General features: G+C 42.9%; 3 protein-coding genes across 5 annotated transcripts; 1 reads left to right on the top strand and 2 right to left on the bottom strand.

Moving 5' to 3' along the window:
- Positions 1–575: 575 nt before the first annotated feature.
- Positions 576–10,612, bottom strand: rps6ka3a (ribosomal protein S6 kinase A3a). Its single transcript, XM_084683814.1, has 22 exons — positions 10,119–10,612; positions 9,749–9,787; positions 8,818–8,934; positions 8,491–8,572; positions 8,322–8,402; positions 8,116–8,195; positions 7,888–7,994; positions 7,486–7,523; positions 6,710–6,852; positions 6,424–6,494; positions 6,240–6,328; positions 5,809–5,873; positions 5,589–5,691; positions 5,320–5,441; positions 5,099–5,224; positions 4,900–4,989; positions 3,064–3,222; positions 2,489–2,650; positions 2,158–2,234; positions 1,955–2,072; positions 1,620–1,760; positions 576–1,384 (listed from the first exon to the last, which is right to left on the bottom strand). Exons 1-22 carry the CDS (start codon positions 10,179–10,181, stop codon positions 1,262–1,264), a joined length of 2,196 nt encoding a protein of 731 aa, XP_084539940.1. The 5' UTR covers positions 10,182–10,612; the 3' UTR covers positions 576–1,261.
- Positions 10,613–11,481: 869 nt separating this feature from the next.
- Positions 11,482–18,789, bottom strand: pdha1a (pyruvate dehydrogenase E1 subunit alpha 1a). 3 transcript variants are annotated; one of them, XM_084684364.1, is made up of 12 exons: positions 18,681–18,789; positions 17,958–17,978; positions 15,438–15,506; positions 15,042–15,215; positions 14,481–14,607; positions 14,247–14,338; positions 13,925–14,017; positions 13,635–13,790; positions 13,264–13,335; positions 13,100–13,167; positions 12,738–12,846; positions 12,126–12,422 (listed from the first exon to the last, which is right to left on the bottom strand). In XM_084684364.1, exons 1-12 carry the CDS (start codon positions 18,735–18,737, stop codon positions 12,258–12,260), a joined length of 1,203 nt encoding a protein of 400 aa, XP_084540490.1. In that variant the 5' UTR covers positions 18,738–18,789; the 3' UTR covers positions 12,126–12,257. The 3 variants fall into 3 exon arrangements, with proteins under 3 accessions (XP_084540491.1, XP_084540490.1, XP_084540489.1); XM_084684363.1 differs by lacking the exon at positions 17,958–17,978 and adding an exon at positions 16,201–17,073 and having other exon boundaries at positions 18,681–18,787; XM_084684365.1 differs by lacking the exon at positions 17,958–17,978 and having other exon boundaries at positions 11,482–12,422; positions 18,681–18,787.
- A 69-nt stretch (positions 18,790–18,858) lies between these two features.
- prdx4 (peroxiredoxin 4) lies at positions 18,859–22,071 on the top strand. The gene is made up of 7 exons (XM_084684366.1): positions 18,859–19,137; positions 19,867–19,984; positions 20,109–20,225; positions 20,327–20,449; positions 20,614–20,744; positions 20,992–21,026; positions 21,939–22,071. Exons 1-7 carry the CDS (start codon positions 18,927–18,929, stop codon positions 21,987–21,989), a joined length of 786 nt encoding a protein of 261 aa, XP_084540492.1. The 5' UTR covers positions 18,859–18,926; the 3' UTR covers positions 21,990–22,071.
- The last annotated feature ends 16 nt before the right edge of the window (positions 22,072–22,087 follow it).

Below are 22,087 nucleotides of genomic sequence, written 5' to 3'. Positions count from 1 at the left end.
ATGAGCTCTAATAGTTATATCTGATCTGTTGTGAGTCATATAACCTGAAGTCCCATTAGACCTAATCTAATGTTTTGAAGATCCCACGGGAAAACACACCTGTTTGATCACTGCCACATTGGGGGATTGGCATCTTCCAGGAGGCAAAACTGGTTGTAGTCTCGGCACAGTTCTTGTTCCAAAAGGAGTCAAATAGTTATTTTGATGTTCACTCACTGAGGTCGACTTGGGATGGGAAGGGGACTAGAGAAGTAATGGTAAAGATTCAGGAGAAGTCCCAAGTTTTAACACTTAAACACACCATTTAATTGTGCTTTTTATGCATTTTCAGACCTTTCTATATCACTGTATTTAATGAATTGTGATGACCGTTTCGAAACAAATTCTGAATTAAACTATAAACTTCAATAAAAACGTTTTTCCTAGCTTCATTATTGATTTACAGATTCATAGTCTAATGACAAACTTACTTTAAAGCCCTTTGGCTTTTGATGGGTCAGCAGTTGTCTATATATGAGTACCAGTGGGCTGTTATAAGCCTCTGATCTATTTAAATAAAGTATAGTAGGCTACACTGTCGTTTCATTAGATATTTATTGAATACAAATTACTTTTCAACAAAATAGGCAGAAGTCAGTGTTTGTTCTGTCTTGCATCTCAGCAATCATCAGCTTCTTGGACAGCCCTAACACCTAAGTAAATCATCCCTCAATTGTCTGCATCATGCACACACAAAATAGAAAAATCTAGGTAATGTATATTATAAAAATACATTCTACATTTTCTAAGACAGTCCCACTGGAGAGTAATCATAACAGCTATAAAGTAAACTCTCATTCAAATAATTCCCTTTAGCAATTGAATAATGACCCAATAACATTGTGTTTAGGAGTTTTGTGTGTATCAAAGAAGTATATAACGGAGTTATGCCTGAGCTCCCAACGGTTTCAAGTTTGAAAGGAAAAATGGGAAAGATCTAACAGTGCTTCTTTATCTCTGTTCACACAGACCAGTAGAAAATACACAGTATTGCAGATGTATCACATTTTCATAAAATAAAACTCAGCTCATAACTCTTGATTGGTCAGCAGCAAGGATTGTACAAAGCAAAGATTCGGTTCATTCTCGAATTATTTTTTGGGGGGTTTGACACACTGTTCTACTGACCCGGTTCAAACCAATGAGTCAAACTGGTCTAATGACACGTTATATTATGACATCCGTTACAGATGACATGTCAGGAGGTGCACTGTTGAGGGAGTCAGAGGGCCGTGGAGGTCAGCTTCTTCACTCCTCTCCGCTGTGCTAATGTGGAGCGGCCGACCGGCTCCAACGCCGGGGTCACGTTCCTGTTGATGGCCGAGTAAGTGGCTTCCATTGCGCCCTAGAAAGATAAGCAGTCATTCTGTCAATTGCACAGACGCTTCGGTACATCCAAAGGATATGGATAGATATATAAGGATATAACTAAGAATATATATACAGGGTTTCTTTATTAAAGATAGGAGACGTCGCCCCCGAAATCATCTTTATTTCCTACTGACACAGCTTTGTTTATTCAGTTTCCCTTTCAAGTCCGACGTCAAATTGGAACTGATGTTTTTGTTGGAAGGCAATACCTTGACCAGATGTGGAGCGTCCTGTCTATTGAGCTGATATTTGGGGAGCTGGTCCTTATGGACGATCCAGGGGTGCCTCAGCACTTGAGCGGAGGTGAGCCTTTTATGGGGGTCCACGTGCAGCATCTTAGACACAAGGTCCTAAAGACGGGGTCGAAAAGAGTCAGCCATGCGTCATGTAAGCACCACCTCTCGGGCACGGTCCCTATAAAAGGACTGCGCGAGACTATGAATGCCGTTGATAATTAGAGGACGCTCGGTTCAAATCAAAGAACACGACGGAAAAACCAAACGTCGAAAAGTGCGCTGTAGTGCGACGGATGCTTGGGACCTACCTTGGCTTCTGCCGAGACAGAGTTCCAGTAGCCTCCTGTCAGAGAGAACCTCCCGCTGCCGATACGAACCAAGATCTCCTCTGGGGTGTCCTCTGGTCCGTTGGCAAAGGGGGTGAAACTGGGAAAGGTGGAAGTTCTCCGAATAAGAATCGTTGGCGTCTCTGAGACCTTTCAAAAGAATCGTACGTCACGAGTCCACATACCCAGTTAACATGGTGTACAGGAGCACTCCCAAGCTCCAGATATCGCAGGCTTGATCATAACCCTGTTTCTTGAGCACCTAAAGAACACAGGATGAGAAAGACCAACACCGATTGGCACACGGCGAAATACCTCAAGATATCACGAACGGGACAGAACAAATGATCCTGAAATGGCCAGATGAAGGTGACACAGTCAACACAAAATACCATCAAGCATTACACAGCTGTCTATGGAGGTACAGTGAAGATGAGCAATCAGCTGAAGTTCAACTGAGCCGAAATATAACACATATATGATAAAAACCAAAACACTATTTGAGGGGTGGATCACCTCAGGGGCCACAAAATTAGCAGTGTAGCAAGGAGTCATCAGGAGCCCGTTCTCTGCTCTCAGCTGTTTGGCAAATCCAAAGTCACAGATGCGTATTGACTCTGGGTTGCCAGACTCATCCACATACAAGATGTTACTGGGTTTAAGGTCCCGGTGAACCACCTAGGTAGAATGAACCAGAAATCAATAGAGAATATGGTTTTGGAGGGTGCATTTTTGGATGGCAATGGGACTAAAAGTAAACATTGTTTGATGAACATGTCATAATTCATGAAGTCCCTGTTATCATACTGTACCACAATATTAATTACACAATAATTTAGGCATATATATCTAGGTAAAATAACTTCAAATGGAAACTAGCCTACCATGTATGTCTTATTATTGAATCATTCCCATCTTATTATGGCAAAAATGTCAGCCAAAAGCGACACGTTCTTAGATATATTGGATGTTTACATTGAAGAACCCTAACAGAGGGAAAAAAGGCTAGCAGGTTGGGCAGATGAACCACCTGTGTGGCCTGTCGTAGACGAGTGCAGCAGGGTGGAATGCTCGCATGGTTGGTTCATTACCCCTTGCACATGCAGGTAGTCCACCGTTTTGGTGATGGTGTGAAGAACGGCGCTGGCTTCTCTCTCGGAGAAAAACTTTTGCCTGAGAATCTTATCCAGCAACTCGCCACCCTTCAGCAGCTCTGTCACCAGGTACACCGAACGCCCGTCGTCATACACCTGCCGTCAGCACAGAGGAAACACACATGACTGACAGTGTCAAGGTAAATGAAACACACATGACTGACAGTGTCAAGGTAAATGAAACACACATGACTGACAGTGTCAAGGTAAATGAAACACACGACTGACAGTGTCAAGGTAAATGAAACACACATGACTGACAAGTGTCAAGGTAAATGAAACACACATGACTGACAGTGTCAAGGTAAATGAAACACACATGACTGACAAGTGTCAAGGTAAATGAAACACACATGACTGACAGTGTCAAGGTAAATGAAACACACGACTGACAGTGTCAAGGTAAATGAAACACACATGACTGACAGTGTCAAGGTAAATGAAACACACATGACTGACAGTGTCAAGGTAAATGAAACACACGACTGACAGTGTCAAGGTAAATGAAACACACATGACTGACAGTGTCCAGGTAAATGAAACACACATGACTGACAGTGTCAAGGTAAATGAAACACACATGACTGACAGTGTCCAGGTAAATGAAACACACATGACTGACAGTGTCAAGGTAAATGAAATGTTCCTCCTCATACTATGCCATATAACTCTACTAAAATGGACTATTTAAAGTGGGCGTTGCCGTGCAACCTCCCTTTTTATGTAAAAACGAGCTAAAAGCACTTCAGTGCTGTTTCTGTGCTACCGAGTAAGTAGTATAGTCTTGTGTCTGGAAAAAAAGCTTATAGCATAAAGCTCTAACATGACCTCTTAAACCCAGAGGATGACCCAACACTCAAGGCCCAAAGCCAGATAGTGTGTGACGACCATGACAAGACCAAAATCCGTCTGAACACAAACAAAACACCCAGAGCAAGATATATTATTGCAGCCAGCGTTTTGATATTAAATAGCACTAGAAAGACATGTATTCACTACAAAATCACATGGTTGCTTACTTGAATTGAAAGGATCTCATAAACGAAGAACCCAGAGTTGTCTTGTTTAATCGAGACTTGTTTATAATTCGAGTTTTCATTCTCTTGACAAATAAATATTTGGATTATGGATCATTTAACATATATTTAACAGATCCCACCATGAAGAGAATGTTAGTGCATAACATTTTTTTACGCCACAGTCAACCAACAGAGGGCAGTGCAACAGTACTTATCCATGTGATGGTTAGGTGTCAAGCCATTTGAAACACTGATGAAAGAGTTTCAGGGAAATTCAAATGGAATCTATATCATTTAAGTGTTTAGAAGATAGTGAACAAAAGTTTTGCCAAAACCTTACTTAAATTGACCTAACAAATCAGTTCAATCAATTCACAAATGTAACACTTATTGTTTGGTTAAGTTGATAATTATTGACTGATAGTGGTGAAAAAGCTCAGTGATTAAAATAATCACTTTCCCATTGGGTTAGTGTTGCAAGCATTCAGGATCAGTCAACGTTAAACCAACAACAGGCTTAACCTTCCAGGTTATCTTGCTTAGCCTGCCTGGACCAGGTTGGTTTCCTAGCATAAGTTGCCATAGTAACGGAGCTTGAGCTATGTTGAATTTGCTTTCTGGAACCGAATCAACTGAAAATTAGTCAGACTAATCAAAATAAGCCTGGCATATCGAGTCAACTCGCTTTATGGAACATGGCCTTGGACAGGGAAAACCACATCAAGACATGACAGTGTCGAATGTTTCGACTCACATCTTTCAGGGTGATGATGTTTGGGTGCTGTCCATAACGCAGAAGAATCTCTATTTCATCAGTGGGGTCCCTCTTGATTTTGCTGATGATCTAGAATCAAGTCAAAGTGACATTTACCAACATAACGCTGTTGCGTTCTGTTAATAATAACGCTCGTGCTCACTTTTGTATGAAGTCTTCAGCAATACAGAGTTCTTACTTTGACTGCGTACTCCATAGCGGTGCTTTTCTGAACGCAACGTTTGCAGACAGAGTACGAGCCGATACCGATGTCCTCCTTCACGTCGTACGCGTCGCTGAATTGCATGGTGTTTCGGTGGAGTTGCTGAAGGCAATCAAAAGAGCACACGACAAGTCGGCTTGACACAAACGCCCCCCATGACAGTGCACAGCCTCACGTCGTCCGCGCGGCAACCTTACCTGTACAGACGTCATGTTGGTGCTCTGTGTGAGCTGACTTTCTTCCTCTGAGCTGATGGCTACAAAGCTGAAACCTCGGAACAGCTGGTGGGCATTGGCACTTGGAGGTACACCAGGAGAGTCTAAGGAAAGAAATGTTCAACTTTGGTTTATTTCAGACAAACGACACAATTGAGTTGTCAAACAAAATCATAATTACAGCAGTCTGAACATACTTGTCAATACTGTACTTTAATACATGATCATATACTGTGTTTGTTTGTTTTTACCCCGAGGAGTCTTGGCGGTGAATTCTTGGTCAAAGTACAACGTGTCATCAGGTCTCCCACTTGCTGGTTTAAAGGGGGGGTGAAGTTCTTTCCTAAACAATTTCTGTAAAAGGAGAAAGGGGACAGAATAAGCACAATACCAATAAAATACACAACTTGAGAATCAATATGCTGTAGAAGAAAGAGGAAAAACAAACAGATAAGAAATAGACAAACTAACGTTCCAATCAATCGTGGAGAAAAAGGAATGCCTCTTAATATCTTCCACTCCATCAGGACCAGCACCTGTAAATATAGCAAACAACGAGAGCGCCTGTGGAAAATCTACATTCCCCTTAAAATGGTTCTAAATACATTTTAGATACACGGTAAAACCTTCTGTGATATCTCCCTGTTTTGGATTCATTCTTATTGTATTGTACAAATTCATTGAGAACACCCTGTACTGGAGGGTTGCTATTGCAACAGTAAATGGACTGCATTTATATTTATATACATACATATAAATACAGTAACATATTAATATTTGTGGATGATTGTTTACACTCTCTATCCAACTTCCTAATTTAAGTCAAAACCTACAAATGCTCAGTTCTATCTAGCAGGTAATATCGAATGACATATCATTATCAATTCTGACGACCACTTTACCTAATCGGTTTCCAGGGTTGCGTTTAAATAGGTTGCGTAGGAGAGACTGGGATTCTTGGCTCAGGAACTGTGGCATTCCCAGTTTGGCTCTGGAGGTGAATACAATACAATATTTGTTCTATTCCTTTACATGACCTAAAAACGACAAGAGACAAGCTCAAGAGAAAGGCACATGACGACTTACTTGAGGATCATTGTCATGGTCTCCTTACGATCTTTGCCTTGGAAAGGCAGTGTTCCTGTAAGCATCTCAAACTGGGAAGACAGAAATATCCTTTCTTTTGAGTGACTGCAAAGTCAAAACTTGGACCACTTCGGTGAACATTGTACCATCAGCGTAATATATAAAAGATGCAAGTTGTTATGGTAGTTTCAATAATATTACTCTCACAAGGTACACTGGTATTTTACTCTCTCTCTCTCCCTCCCTCTCCCTCCCTCTCTCCCCCGCTCTCCCCTCTCCCTCTCACCATCAGCACACCGTAAGACCACCAATCAGCACTGTGGGTGTGTCCTCTCCGGTTGACCACTTCTGGTGCCATGTACTCCACTGTCCCGCAGAAGGAGTAGGCCTTGTTCTCATGATCGATGGACTCTTTACTCAAGCCAAAGTCTGTGGAAAACATCAACAACAACAACAACACGCCAAATTTACTTGGCTAACTCTGATTGCATATCGTCATACTTCAAACATTAAACAAAGCTTTGGTGTTTCCAGTTACGTAGCAGGGATCTGATGCGGAACGCTACAATAGGCCAAAAATGCCGTCGGATGTTGTCTTGCATCCAGTAGTATGTTGCAGAATGCCAACCAGAATGTTCTCAAGCGAAACCCAGAATGTTGCCGGTTCGATTCCCGGCCGTGCCAAATGACGTTGTGTCCTTGGGCAAGACACTTCACCCTACTTGCCTCGCGGGAATGTCCCTGTACTTACTGTAAGTCGCTCTGGATAGGAGCGTCTGCTAAATGACTCAATGTCATGTAAATGTGCCCCACTGCACAGCAGAAAATGTGTGAACTTGCGACCGATAAGAACCTTTATGCACTGGTTCGGGGCACACTGATAAGAACAGTAGTCTGTACCAAACCGGTCACATGTAACACACACAAACCACGACACAAAGCAAATCTGCAGTAGTCTGATGACGTCGTTTGATATAAAACGTTGTATCCTTCACAAGTGGAGTGCGAAAGTGGAATGTGAAACATACATATGTAACAGGAGTAGGCTTGACGATTACTCACCAGTGAGCTTAATATGACCTTCCTCATCCAGCAGAATGCTAAAAAGACACAATGTTCTCAATGTCATTCTGGAATACCTTGTCCACCAGAAGCCACATTTAGGATATTGTAAACTCAGACAAGAGGAACTACATAGCACAAAGATTCTCATTAAGATTATCCCTCAATACAGATTAAATATGTAATTGTGTATTTTGATAAAGACAGTAACCTACAGAAACAGTTCTCTGAGATAACATGTTCATTAATAAATGAATCTTTTTACCATAATTTTACCATAATTTATTATGGTAAAACTCTAGTTTTGTGTATGTTGAAGGGCAATCACTGCAATTTGACAGTTTATTTTGACCAGCCTGCTAAATGCCTAAAATGTATAATAAAATGTAACATATAGCCTACTTCTCTGGTTTGAGGTCTCTGTAGATTATTCCCAAACCATGCAGGTGGTCCAGAGCCAGGGCCAGTTCTGCTAGGTAAAACTTCACATCCTCTTCTGTGAACATCACCTGTGTAGGGAAAACGGAACAGAGTCTGTTAGCACAGACACACATCCAGGGGAAAACACTCAATCAGAAGAATGTATTAAGAACACGTTAGCCTTCAGAATAAAAGTTCTCCTTGGCCTACCTCTTTGGAGAGACGCGTGAACAGATCTCCACCACGGAGGAAGTCCAGGATGAGGTAGAGCTTCCCCTCGGTCTGAAATGCTGCGAAGAACCAGATGTGTCACATGGTGTGACTAAATGAAAAATTTCCGTCTGAACTTTGCCAAAAGGGCATGTCAACAAAAGTGCGGTTCTCTATGAAAGACACATGTATATCCGATAACTCACCATAGTGCATTCGGACGATAAATGGATGGTTCACCTCCACAAGAATGTCTCTCTCCATCTTTGTCCGGACTCTGTCCCGCACTAGGGAAATCAAATATACTCTGACAAAGAGCATTTATACGATTCTACACATGGAAATCCATGCCTAAACACAACTGAGAACAATTACCTTTCAATGTGGCTTTTTTAAGCACTTTCATAGCATACAGATGGCCCGAATCTGGACCTGTTATTTTCTTTACCAGGAATACCTGAAGAGATGTAAAGATCAAGGAAGACATCTGCTTAGTATACAAAAATGTAGCTATCATTTGCTGCAATAGCTATAGTTATTCCTCAATGCATTTATATTGTTCTATGTGCATTACATGCATTAATATGTGCATACAATTCATATGTGGCTGTGCAGAATTTTTTGTACATGTGAAATTACATATGATGTTATAAATAAGAGTTGTTTTCTTGTGAGAATATAAATAACTCCAAAATGATTTACCTTTCCGAACGAGCCCTGTCCCAGAACCTTACGAAGCTCAAACTGTCGTGGGTCAGCCTTCTCCGAGCCTTCTTTTACAAGGTGAGTAATGCTGATCTCCTTCACCGACACCTCATCCTGAGGGAAATTGGAGGAGCAACCAAAGCATGTCAACAAAAACAAACAAGCAGGAACGTACAACAGAGATGGGCACTGACACAAAACAAATCCTATCAAAATAGTCTGCACAGACAAGCTCTAATGTAGATGCCCATGAAAAGGGAAAAAGCAGCGTTAAGCTTTGCACATAGTGCTTTCCATAGTGCTCAGACTGGAGAGTCTGTGGGAGGATTGAGAAATAGCCCGAACTCCCTTGCTATACCACCCATACGCACTGCAGCCACAGACCCACGTACAGTCAATACGCTTTCTGGACAGACCACCTCGGACCCCTTTTCTGCCCAAGTGGAGGTCAGATCTCCCATGCCTGCGCCTGTCTTATCCCTCACAGCGGCTGGCAGAAGTGCGAAAGACCATGGGAGGGGACTCCTGACTGGCAGCGAGCGACTGGTTTCCATGCCACCAACACCCCCTCCCACTGCATCAAGGAGCTGTGGAGGAGGATGACTAAAAGACCCAACATGCTCTCCTGCCTTTCACTGTTCCTTTCACAAACCCCTCACATGCCTCTCTAACTATTTCTTTCTACTTTTACTACAGTAGCAACATGGCTCTATCTCAACATGCTTCAGAGGTGCCTATTAAGTACCTATAGAAGTGAGTAGGGTGCATTTAAGTGGAGCACACACCTGGAGACACGTGGTTTGATGCCGTTTTATCTCTCAATACTTTGGATTTATTATTCATCAGCATTTTAGGCACTCATTTGAGAGGGGAGGAGTCACCACACCACATCAGATAAACATGCATGGGTAGTATTCATTAAACTTACACATGCTGGATCATCCTCTCCCATGGAGTCATCCATGACCTGATCAACACAAATAAAATGCGCGTTTAGCTTTTTAAATTGGGAGTGGTTTTCATAGTTTGTTTGTCCAAAAGTAGGGGCAAATGAGAAATGTCAACATGCAATTCATCAGATCGTCATGGTTAGAAATTAAATATTTACATTTGCATACATAACTGTCAGATGTTTTACATAGTTTCCGCAATAAAAGGCTACTGCCCACTGCCACAGCAATTCACTTTGCAAGTCGCGTAGCCTATTCAGTAAAAAAGTTGGAGATGTTTCTGACGTGTATAGAACCTTGACAATCGCTTACACAAAAGTTACCGGTCTGTAATTCTATATTTTATACCTCGGTTTCAGCGGTCCCTAAGGCCATTTTTTGCCATGGGTCTGCGAGCTGTGCCAATGGCATCTTGGACAAAAGTGTTGAAGTCGCTCTTCAAGTGTCTGACGTCCAGGGTGAGATACGAAGTGTTTCAACAACACTATAGGGGAACACACTCTCAGCAGAATTAAGTCACGAAATAAGGTTTCAATGCAATAGAAACTCTAGATATTTACTACTTTTATAACGTAGACAAATGTAGATCTTGTTAAAACTGCATACAAATACTTTTCACCCCCAAAAAATTGCAAATCACTTCCGTCCTTTCAACATGGCGCTGTCGTTTACCTGTTTACCAGAGCGAGGCTGAGGAATGCGTCAGTTCAACGTCATGCATTGAAAGAGATGGGACAGTGACAGCCCCACAGAGCCAGAAACAGACATGGTATCCACTGTAGGTTTTTCGATCACCTTCTCGCAGCCTTTTGCGAATGGTGGGAGTGGAGATGGGCGTATAATGTTTGTCGTTGTTGTGCTAGTTTAGTTTGACTCCATACTGCTGTTGTTAATCCACTAATGCACCAAACGGAGTGCTCGTGCTCTGCGCAGAAATGGTTGTATAATTTAAACTAGGAATGTGATGAAGCCTACATCAACCTAGAATAGCTGACTTAACTAAAATAACTGCATAACTAGGAACTTCACGTAACAGAAGGGTGAACACACATAGATGCCAATATATTCCTCTTGTGAGGGAAATTCGCGTGGAGTTTGTTATTAAAACAACAAAGATTAAATGTCAATTTCTATGCGCTTTCTTTGCCAGGTATTCCATACCTCCATCGAAAAAACTAAATTTAGCTTCTGAAAAGTGTTACTGGACACCGTCCTAGTTAACTCAAACTGTTTATCTGACCATCCGATCCCAGCTGGCAGTGGGGTTGCTGGTGACCGGTCCTGGAGTAGGCTACTCAGGGAACCCTTGTGTTTTCTCATGGTGACTTGGCAGTTCTATAGTCATTTAGACACCATCAAGTCAAAATCACAGACATTGTGTGCCACTGATTTCTAGAAGCTTCAATGGTGCTGTAGATGACAGCTCTGTCTTTGCTGAAACCGTGAATGCACGTTTCAATTCATCAAGTGATTAATGATTAAATACAATCTCTCTGCACTGTGAAGAGGGAAAGCCCAGATATTCAGAGTTTGTGATGAATGACAGGGTGTTTCTTCATTCTAAATAGATTTGGGGTTTAAAACTCAAAAGTGTCGTTTTTTTAGGGGCAGGCAGGCTGCTTCCGCATGTCGTTATTACAAAACATCCTGAACGTTGGAAATTGTGCCATACAAACACAGTTGTGCCACAAACACACAACTAAAACATATGTAGTGTATTACTCATTAAATGAGGTCTTTATTTTGACAGACTGTACAAAGACAATCACAGACATACGTTCCCCTTTCCGTCTTAATGCATCGAAATAAAGCAGAGTCAGCAAGCACAAGTCCCTGCATAGCATACCCCCCACCTGCTATCTATAAAAACTGTAACAGTTTATCACCAAGATTCCCAAACAGAGGGCAATTCCTATTCTTATTGAGGTACAGTATCAGTACTGTTTGTTAGAAAACATTTTCAGAAATAAATATGAAGGACAGATAACAATTGAGAAAACCTAACCTACCCAGATATAACATGTCTATAACCTTTAATCATTTTTTAAACCAGATGGATCTGAGGTGCATGTATGTCTTGGTATAAATGACCTATAAACATAAGGCTTATACCACTTTTGAACGCAAACACCATCCTGCAGGCACAGGTTTGTTTTGGCATAATATATAAATGTATTTAATATACTACCGCCTCTCTCTCTGTATCTTTATATTCAATTTATTGCAAACTGATTGAAACTAAAATGACTTTTACCGGCACTCTTTATGTTTTTATGTGGATTGTGGAAGGGATTTGGGTGTGTTTCGTTAACATAACTTGGTTTAAGCCTAGAAGAGGAAAAATACAAGTCTATAGATGCTTAGAGGGATTGGGAAACTTCAACTAGGTTAAAAGTGTGCGTTGATGGTGGAACATGGTTGTAAGACAGAGGGACAGGGAGAAGGGAAACATGAGGGGGGGGGGGGGGGGTCGTGGGCAGTCATCCTTTAGCTGACAGACTTCAGCTTGATCCATGGGTTGGTGCCGCGCACCTCCATGGGCGGGTCGTTGTAGAAGATATGGTTACAAAGATCGTCCAGTGGAGGCTCGGGGTCCGTGGTGGCAAACTGGGCAGCGTCTTCAATCTCTTTCCTCACCGCCACGTCGATCTCCTTCAATCAAACAGGATCAGGCAGGACAAGGTGTTTAGGGTTAAATCCAGCTCTCTTGCTGTTCGGTGTACAATGTGAGCAAACAGATTCCTAAAATGAACCAGTGAAGCTAATTTGTAGTTCTAGCTACAAGCTAATTTCTAGCTATTCAATTTACAGAATCATGTTTTATAAAATATTTATATTACTAGCATATAAAATTGTATGTTACATGTATATTATTGGTTGGCACTTTGATTGTTATAAAGTTCCAACCAATACTTCCAATGTATATATTAGAGTATAGTTGTGCGAGAGCTAGTTCTTAATATCTACCTTTAGTTCCTCCACACTGGCCATGTTGTTGCTGAGCATGCGGTCTTTCAGCATGGAGATGGGGTCACTCTTGCTGCGGACTTCCTGGATCTCTTCACGTGTGCGGTAGCTGTAACAAGGGAGGGAGAGGCACGGGGGGTGGTGGGGGGGGGGGGGGACAGGGTTGTTAATACCAACAGTGGGTCAAAGAGAGGGGTTTATTACTCAAAGAGAGGGCTTTATTGCAAAGCAGGATGCACTTCACTGGTCAAATCCGTTTTCATATTGCATATTGAGGGTGACCAATATGACCATAATCACAGACCCAACAAGGTCACAGCCTTTGACAAAACAACACCATGGGTTGATGATTGGCTGCATACCTGACCCCGGGGTCACTCATGCTGTGTCCATGGTAACGGTAGGTCTGGAGCTCCATGAGGATAGGGCCCTTGAAGAGGTGGAAAAACAAGTACGCCAACGTTCAGTCGACTCCCGAGTAAAGACAACATAAACATACGGAAGACATCCCAAGCCGCCAAGTCACCTTTCCAGACCGGCAGTGGTCAGCAGCAAACTTGGTGGCCTCTCTGACACACAAGAGGTCCATCCCATCCACCTGGGAAGCAAAAGGTATTGGGAGTCAGGTGGCTGAGCGGTTGAGGAATCGGGCTAGTAATCTGAAGGTTGCCAGTTCGATTCCCGGCTGTGCAAAATGACGTTGTGTCATTGGGCAAGGCACTTCACCCTACTTGCCTCGCGGTGAATGTCCCTGTACTTTCTGAAAGTCGCTCTGGATAAGAGCGTCCGCTAAATGACTAAATGTAATGTATTGTGTGAGGCGAGAGGAGGGGAGAAAGAAATGTAAAGGAAGGCATGTGTGCTGCCTTGCTTGGGGGTGCTTCATAAACAGGTTACCCTGAGTCCAGGGATGAAGTCTCCCCTCTTGTAGTAGTCCGTGCTGGCCGATGATCTCTCCACGGAGGTACCCATCCCATATTTGTTGTTCTCGCAGATGAAGATGATGGGCAACTTCCAGAGAGATGCCATGTTGTAGGTCTCAAAAATCTGACCCTGTCAGATGCAAGTTCAGGTTAAGTGTGGGTAAGTTATCGTCATGCCCTTCGCCAATGGTGGTAATATCTCTGAATGGTAGTGAATGTGTACTTCCGAGATTTCTCTGCTTTTTTATAAGGCAAAATTCATACCTGGTTGGCGGCCCCATCTCCATAGAGGCTGACACACAGCTGATTGTTGCCCTGGTACTTGCAGGCGAGGGCTACCCCCGCTCCCAAGGGTACCTGGGGGAATTTAGAGAGAGACTTGGTTTGTACCACAACTACTGGATGTAAAAGAACAGATGCAGTTGTAATGTTTGTGAAGTTCTGGATGGAAAACGAAGCGCAATTTTGTAAATTCCTACTTAATGACGATACATAGCAGAATGATCAACTTCAACTCAACAAAGAGTTGATACATCATTTATTCTAAAACCTTTCCATTGTAATGCATAATGTAATATAATATTACCTGGGCCCCCACGATACCATTGCCCCCATAGAAGTTTTTCGTGTACATATGCATGGAGCCTCCCTTGCCCTTAGCAATGCCTCCTCTACGCCCTGAAAACAGAGACACAAACACAAGGAAGAAATGGGGGAGAAGAAGGACCAGGGCGGAGCAAAGAACACTTTAGTCCACGTACTGACCCAGTTGATAGAGTGTGCGAGTGGTCATTCATTTGATCCGTGTATGCGTACTCACCAGTAAGCTCAGCCATGATCTCTCTGACTGTGCCACCCCTTGTGAGGGTGTAGCCATGAGCACGATACGCTGTGATCAGGTGGTCCGACAGGTTGATTCCCCCCTCGATGCCTACCGCACAGGCTTCCTAAAGAAACGGTGGACACAAAAGCTATTTTAGGTGGCTGGTGGGTCAAATAAAAGGGTGTTCTACCAAGTATTACTTCTCTGCACTCTGTGTTTTTTACATTTGAGTTCTTTATTGCAGTTTTTAGTGTCCCTGAAGTGCCTTGTTTGATGCTGTACAGTCAGGCAACCTTGAAATAGACACTGGTCACAACTGGACATGCACACATAAACAGTTTATAAATCAAGTATTGTTTTTAAAAAAAAGAAAAAAGCCAGAGCCTGTCATCTGTATATATACAGGAATCTGTGGATTTGTATCCTTATCTGCAATATTAACTGTTCAAGTTCATTTGCCATTTGTAGCACACTGGAAATTCTTAGTCATGGGCCTCTTGACTGCTCTACTGGGCAGCTGGTGCCCAAACAAATAAACGCAAAGATTTGTGTTCCAACCTGGCCGTCATACAGGTGACAGAAGCCTCTGATGATTTTTTGCTTGTAGAGCTGATCGGCCTTGAGCTCCATCCGCCTCATGGTCTGCATGGTGCGGTAGTACTTCAGGCCCTCCTCGCGGGTCAGCACCGCCTGCACGGGCGGGCCCTCCTCCAGACGGTGCACGTCGCATTTCTAAGAAAGGAGAACGCCAAAGAACATCACTGAGCTTCACGGACACAATCCTAGAAGAAGGCAACACCGCGGATGACAACTTTTTAGTTCTTGCCACTGCGCGTGACGAAACCCAAGTGAATTTGAGGTCATAAACAGTCCTCGGAGTAAACTGTATGTATATTCCCATATGAAAACAATGAAAGTTGAATAACGCACGCACGCGTTTGACAAAGCGCTTACCTTTATGTCAAAGGTGGCTTCGGGAGTGAAGTCAGCGTACGTGCGTGACGACACGATTACCCTGGTCCCCTGTAGGAATAAAGAGAACAGTTTTGAATCACAGTCAAACACGGCAGAACCAATCAACAACTACACATCACATCCTTTCACCACAGACCAAGTCCAAAGAGGGAGCCCTAAAGCACCTGAAATGGGACCACCCACAAGTGTAAAAAAAAGGCCAGCCAGAGCCTTTAAAAGAACACTTTTCTAAGGCTTGTTTCACTGCAAGGCCTTTCTTTTTAACTGTATCCAATAATCCAAAGATGACGACCTTCTTTAACATGTATTCGCTACACTGCTAACCAACAAACAGCAACTACAATGGAAGCTCACACAAACAAGCACCTACACTAACAACAGCAGCTTTCTGACTGCTTTCAGGCAACCTTCCGTCATCAGAATCAGAGAAGTGTGAGTGATGAAAAGGGAGGTTGAGATCATGGAAAGTAATTGTATAATATTGATTGTGTGTCGCTGATAGACCGAGGATGATAGTTATTGCGGGCTGGGCGGATTTCCCGAGGCCGCAAATAATACAGGGGCCCTTGACATAATCTCAGAGATGCTGCTGTGACAAATACCGAAAGGGTGAAAGAGAGAGCAGTTGCAGGTCTTTGCATGCACAGTTCTCCCCCAGAACGTCCGGGAGTGAGAGGTGGTGGTGGGGGGGGTGAAGTGAAAGAGGTGAGGTGTAAGATAAGGGAAGTGAGCCAGTACTCACAGCAAGCTGTGGCTCTGGTAAGGGAGTGTCTTCGGTCGGGCCGAGGCTTGTCTCAGGGAGTTGAAGCTCTGTGCTATCGTTAGCCTGGCCCCTCGCTGCCAGCTGAGGCTCTGGCAGCAGTGAGTCAGGGGTCTGTGAGTGTGTATTACTGGGGTCAAGTTCCGTGTTGTGTTGTTCGCAACTGAACGGGCCAGTGTTGAGAGGAGGCTGCTCTGGTTGTGTTGATTCGAGAGTTAGAGGGTTAACGTTTGTTTCTGCCTCACTCGTGGTCTGGTGGTCAGTGATTGGCTGCTGTTCCAAAACAGCAACTGGTGCAACAAGTGGTGATGTGAATTCTGTTGACGACCCTGAAGGGACCACAACTTCAGTCTGCGTGTGTGTGTTTTCTTCTTTGTTATGGTTTATATCATCAAAAGGTTTAGACAGAGTCAATTTAGAAATTTCCGGCCCAATATTCGATAGAGTCTCTAATAAAATGTCAGTCTGTGTTTCTGCTAATTCTTTGATGGAATGAGAAGGGTTCATTTCTGACAGAGGTTGTAGTGAGGTTAGTTGTGTGAGTGACTTGCCAGTTCCAAGATCACTGCAAAAGGCAAGGTTTGCATTAACTATGATCGGTCCATCTGGATCTCCTTCTGCAATTTGCATTCTGGGAACTGTAGGCTCCACGGCAGATAGGGCACCATGGTCTGTCTGTGCGAACGTTAGATCAGTGTTTGGTTTGTGGATGCTCTCCACCGATGGAGCGTGTGAGCCTATATGTGTGTCTGTGCTGCAGGGTAACAGTGCTGGTGCTGGGTCTGGCGGTGAAGTTATATCAGCATACTCGCCCTGGCCCGCCAACAGCTGCAAAACTGCCCTGCGCATGGAGGACTGGGGAGAGAAGAGCCAGGCAGATCAATAAGTCCAAGATCGACAGATCAGGAACCATGTGTCCCCCCCCCCCCAACTCAGGAGTCAGGAGACAACACCAGCTCAAAAGAGGCCACTCAACATTTCCCATCAAAAATAACCGTGGAGCCGATGAGCTCACCTAACCGATTAGTCTCAAAACTGACAACCGAAATAACACATCACTTATTACTAATGCGCACAAGCAGGCCAGCTGAGGTCTTGCCTGGGCCCCGGGACGAGAATCTTAGATGGGGCCCCCCCCCGCGCCCAGATCTCTCTCCTTTTCCCTTGCTCTTCCTCTCCTCTGCTCCAGTTCTGCCCCCCCCCCCCCCTACCCTGAGCCCGGGACAACAGACCCGTTTGTCCCCCCTATCGGCAGGCCTGCTCACAAGTACAGTTTTCAAGAGACGTAGGCCTTCTGAGACAGAAACCTCCAATCACACAGCTTCATGACGTTTAATATCTGCTATCTTCATTGCACCAGTTGTTGATACACCATGTAAAACCACTACGTTGGCTGTATTGTCTATGGCTGTGTGAAAGCATGTGAGAGTAGTATTAATAGTCCTATCAATCAGCTAAATACACTATGTATTAGATTGCAAAGCAGGACAGGCTAATCAGATTATGCAAAATATTAAATTAATTTGATATGATGGGAATAAATGACTAAATCTGAGGCAAAAATAAAATACTTGTTAAAAGGTTGATGGAAGAAAATCTCCAGTGGTCTCAAAATAAAAGGCAGCATGAATGTGCGACACATGCCATCTGAAAACCAATTAAGGGAAAGCCTAAACAGACAGCAAGAGACATGGGCAGAGCTTTTGGTGACTTGTCAATCTATAGTAAGACCATCTTACCTCTGACACTACCTGGGCTCCCTACCAACAAGGCAGCAAATAGGAAAAAGAATTAGACAGAACATGGATAGAGATAAAGTTGTGTTTACCTCTGAAACAGTGGAATGTTTCAACTGTGACATGTGTTTACGACACTGCGACACAAATACACGTGTTTTGTTTGAATTTTGATAGTTCCATCAAACCTGGACTGTCAGTATTTTACTAGACAAATAACCATACTGTGACCTTCCAATAGCAAACACCATATAGCCTTTTCAACAATATGTTATGCTATGTACACCAAAAATACAGAATAAAAATTAAGAAGACTACCTGCAACAACACTTACCGTAAACCAGTTTAAATCCAAGAAAACTATGAGTAAACCTTAAGAATAATACCATAATTTCCTCCACACCACATTAAAATATTTTAGCTAGCCAGCTACCAGCTAACACAATTATTATCTCGGTAGGAATACTCGATCGATAGACTTTTCTTGCCGTGTGTATTCAAAATAACTTGCTTCACATAAGAGAAGGAAGAACAGGTTTATTGAGCTAACAAAACTGTTCAATTTGCCAACTAGCCGGCCAGATGTGGCGATTTAGGCCTTGGTGTCTGCGCAAGGTCAGGGCGGAAACGGGTTTCATGTGGACAAAGATTAAATATAAATCATAATTAAGACGACAATGGTTGTGTATGTCTTCCCCCGATCCTGCACATCAAATCCTTACTTACATTTTTGCCAGCGCTACCCCTCAGCACGTTAGATATAATTGTCAGCATCTTGTGCATGCTCCTTGGCCACCGATCAGTCCTTCTCACTGACAGTGACAAAAACGCAAAACACAAGTCGATGTTTGATGACGTAGCACAGTATCGGGAGGGCGCGCATTTGGCATTCCTTCACGTGTACGCGCCTTCAGTGGATTTGTACTTCTTCCGCTATGCAGGAGTAGAAGCTGACACAATCAAGACGGAAGAATGGATGTCATGAGTTCAGTCAGGATGAGTAATATTTTTAGTGTGTTTTACACATTTTGTGTTTTCACCAAGTTTGCATATGCTGTTCAAGAAAGTACCAATGGAAAGAGCGACCAAGAGTGTCATAACTATGCTGGGGGACACGTATATCCAGGAGAAGCATTCCGTGTTCCCGTGTCAGATCATTCACTGCACCTCAGCAAAGCAAAAAGTGGGTATATCATGCAGACTGTCGTGGTGGATACGCCCAGCTGCACATTTCATCCAAATATCTGGTTCACATGGGTAGTCCCTTTGATACTGTATTATGCTTACGTGCAGCAGATCACACCAGCTAGCTAGCTCTAGCTATTTGAATACTTAACATCGTAGTACTAGGCATAGTAGCTAGCTAGCACGCTGTTTAGTAATTACATACGTGCTGAATGAGTTTAAAATGTGTGTAGGAAACAAGGTTGCACAATGAAATAATGTCCATTGCGGTGTTAAATTCGTGCAAAACAAAAGTGGGATCCCAACTCAACTGCAACGTTAGACTTGTACACGTCATTCCTTCATTCCGCACCTATTGCCTTGAGCGTCACAGCAGCGCATTTCTACTGTTTATGTTTGGGCTTTGTCTGACCCACTCAAGGACATTTAGAGACTAATTTGGGTTGGCGAACCAACTTAAGGAAGAGTATATGCAGTTATCATGGGACCTTATAGACAGGTGTGTGATTTTGTCTGCCTGATGGTCACTTGATGAGGGACCATATGCCCAAATGTTCTAGACAGGCAAGGGTTAATAAAAAGGGTCAAATAAAAAAGGATGACTCAATTATTTAATTTTTTTGTGTGTGTCATTGCAAAGGGTCTGAATACTTTGTTAATACATTTTGTAAACATTCTACAATATCAAGTATTCCTCTAATGAGATCACCATAATTTGTGTTTAAAGTTTCAAAGCCTGCTCCTCACTGGGAGGGGACTGCTGTCATTGATGGAGAGTTCAAGGACCTGAAACTGTCTGACTACAAAGGAAAATATCTCATCTTCTTCTTCTACCCACTGGACTTGTACGTATTTCACCCTAAATATAAAACATTGTACTCAATTGTTAGCTTTTGGTTACTATGCCATGTGAGACATGTAGGATTCCAGCAATAAGCGTCACTTAATTAATGGATGTGCTTCTTACAGCACATTTGTCTGTCCAACTGAGATCATTGCATTCAGTGATCGTGTCCATGAATTCCGTGCCATCAATGCGGATGTGGTCGCATGCTCTGTTGACTCCCAGTTTACCCACCTGGCCTGGTAAGACTAAATGCAATGTAGTCCAAGTACATTTTGTTCTGTGGTATTAAGGTATTCTTATTCTTTCTGTGTCTTCTCTCTGTGTTTGGTACCATGTACAGGATCAACACACCCAGGAATCAAGGTGGACTTGGAACAATGAAAATCCCTCTGCTCTCAGACCTCACACATCAGATAGCCAAGGACTATGGTGTCTTTTTGGAGGACCAAGGTCATACACTCAGGTTGGAAGACAAGTGATCTGTCATAGGGTCATGGCAAGAGTTAAATTATGTTCTCAGACAACTGCAGAGGCTCCAAACTAAATAATGAGATGATGGTGTTAAGGAGAAACAGGAAAAGGTTCCTCGGTTAAAGGGTGAAGCTAGCCTGTTCATCTTTTCTTCAGGGGCCTATTCATCATCGATGACAAGGGCGTTCTGAGGCAAATCACCATGAATGACCTGCCTGTGGGGCGATCTGTAGATGAGACACTGCGGCTAGTTCAAGCCTTCCAGTACACTGACAAACATGGAGAAGGTAATGTCCGCTCATCAACCACTCACAGCCGTTTTGCCACCTAATGAATCATATTAGATATCCTCAGTGAATCACAGCCCTTTATATATTCATTTGCATATTTATCAAAAGCAAATTCACAGAATGAATGTTGCTACTTTTTCTGATTGGAAAGTTATTTTATTTATTTTTTGCGTCTATTTGCTGGGAATTTGTTGGTTGGCAGTCAACATGTGTATTTACTTTGTTTTGTTTGTTTTTGACACAGTGTGCCCAGCAGGATGGAAACCAGGCAGTGACACGGTGAGTCTTCAACTATGTACTTTGGTTTAAATGTGAGATATTACTTGTCTATTAAGTGAATGCATTGTTTTAACAAGCACCCATCCTGGCATTAATGGACGACAGTACAATGGTATTTGGTCATTTCAAGTCAATTCATAGACGGTACACCTGAGCTTGATCAGAATTTAATAAAGCGTGCCCAAAATACATCAACTTGACCGGAATTAGACATTTTTATGTCAATTTTTTGTTCTGACCCAATATATGGCTAGTTATCACCTAATTTGCTTTGATATGAGCTACAAAATTGTTTTTCTTGGTGGGAGGGGGGTTGGCCACAAAAACATGTCAAACAAAAAAGATATTGACAAAATACCTATTAGACATGTCAGAAATGTTTGGGTTCATCCAGGTTCATTAAACAAAAGGTCCAAGATTATGTTTTTCTATCCCTTTGTGTACTGTGATGTGCATGGAGTGGAGTGGAGTGGGGGGGGGGGGGTATGCAATGATGAGCACAGTGTCAGAAATCGCCAGCAAAGATCTCATGTCTTTAAGAACGGCAATGACCACACACTTGAAATGGCACCCAGGAATCGCTCGAGACAAAAAGTTGACCAACAATTATTCCATATCTAACCCAGCAATGCGGTATAGGGTAGGCAAATACTAGAATGATCAATCTCCTCTCCCTGATGCAACGTGGGAATGTACTGAGTCCAACTGCACCCACTTGTCTATTAACGTCAGCCTTTGAAGTGGGCACACCGGGCTGTTAACATATGTTGGACTCCCACTGTTTTTGAGACTGCAGGTTGATGGGTTTAGTTAAGATTTTCTCACTTTGTCAAACTGTTTTTAAACGTAGTTTGGAACTTGGTTTAGGAATGTGTAATGAGAAACTAGAAAATGTGACATTTTTCCCCACAGATAATCCCAGACCCTTCGGGCAAGCTGAAGTATTTTGATAAACTGAATTGAATGACCCAGTTGTCAAGTTTTCAAAAGCAACTGCCTGTTGAACACTTTGGTTGAAGTTCAAAATAAAATAGTTTTGATATTCTGGTGTATCTTTTTGT

The sequence above is a fragment of the Hypomesus nipponensis genome, chromosome 20 (assembly GCF_054491055.1).
Source record: "Hypomesus nipponensis isolate SF chromosome 20, ASM5449105v1, whole genome shotgun sequence".
NCBI classification, from domain to species: Eukaryota; Metazoa; Chordata; class Actinopteri; order Osmeriformes; family Osmeridae; genus Hypomesus; species Hypomesus nipponensis.
The sequence above is the reverse complement of the archived record's forward strand: the minus strand, read 5'-3'. Positions and strand labels throughout refer to the sequence as shown.

Coding starts and splice junctions, on each gene's coding strand:
- rps6ka3a (XM_084683814.1), bottom strand. CDS start 10,181: ATGCCATTGGCACAGCTCGCAGACCCATGGCAAAAAATGGCCTTAGGG. Junction 8,196..8,321: donor TATCGTCCGAATGCACTATG/GTGAGTTATCGG, acceptor GGTTCTTCGCAG/CATTTCAGACCGAGGGGAAG. Junction 7,524..7,887: donor AGAGACCTCAAACCAGAGAA/GTAGGCTATATG, acceptor GTGTCTTTTTAG/CATTCTGCTGGATGAGGAAG.
- pdha1a (XM_084684363.1), bottom strand. CDS start 18,737: ATGCACAAGATGCTGACAATTATATCTAACGTGCTGAGGGGTAGCGCT. Junction 14,608..15,041: donor GTCACCTGTATGACGGCCAG/GTTGGAACACAA, acceptor CCGTTTCTTTAG/GAAGCCTGTGCGGTAGGCAT. Junction 14,339..14,480: donor GATCATGGCTGAGCTTACTG/GTGAGTACGCAT, acceptor CTCTGTTTTCAG/GGCGTAGAGGAGGCATTGCT.
- prdx4 (XM_084684366.1), top strand. CDS start 18,927: ATGGATGTCATGAGTTCAGTCAGGATGAGTAATATTTTTAGTGTGTTT. Junction 20,450..20,613: donor GACCAAGGTCATACACTCAG/GTTGGAAGACAA, acceptor TCTTTTCTTCAG/GGGCCTATTCATCATCGATG. Junction 20,745..20,991: donor CACTGACAAACATGGAGAAG/GTAATGTCCGCT, acceptor TTTTTGACACAG/TGTGCCCAGCAGGATGGAAA.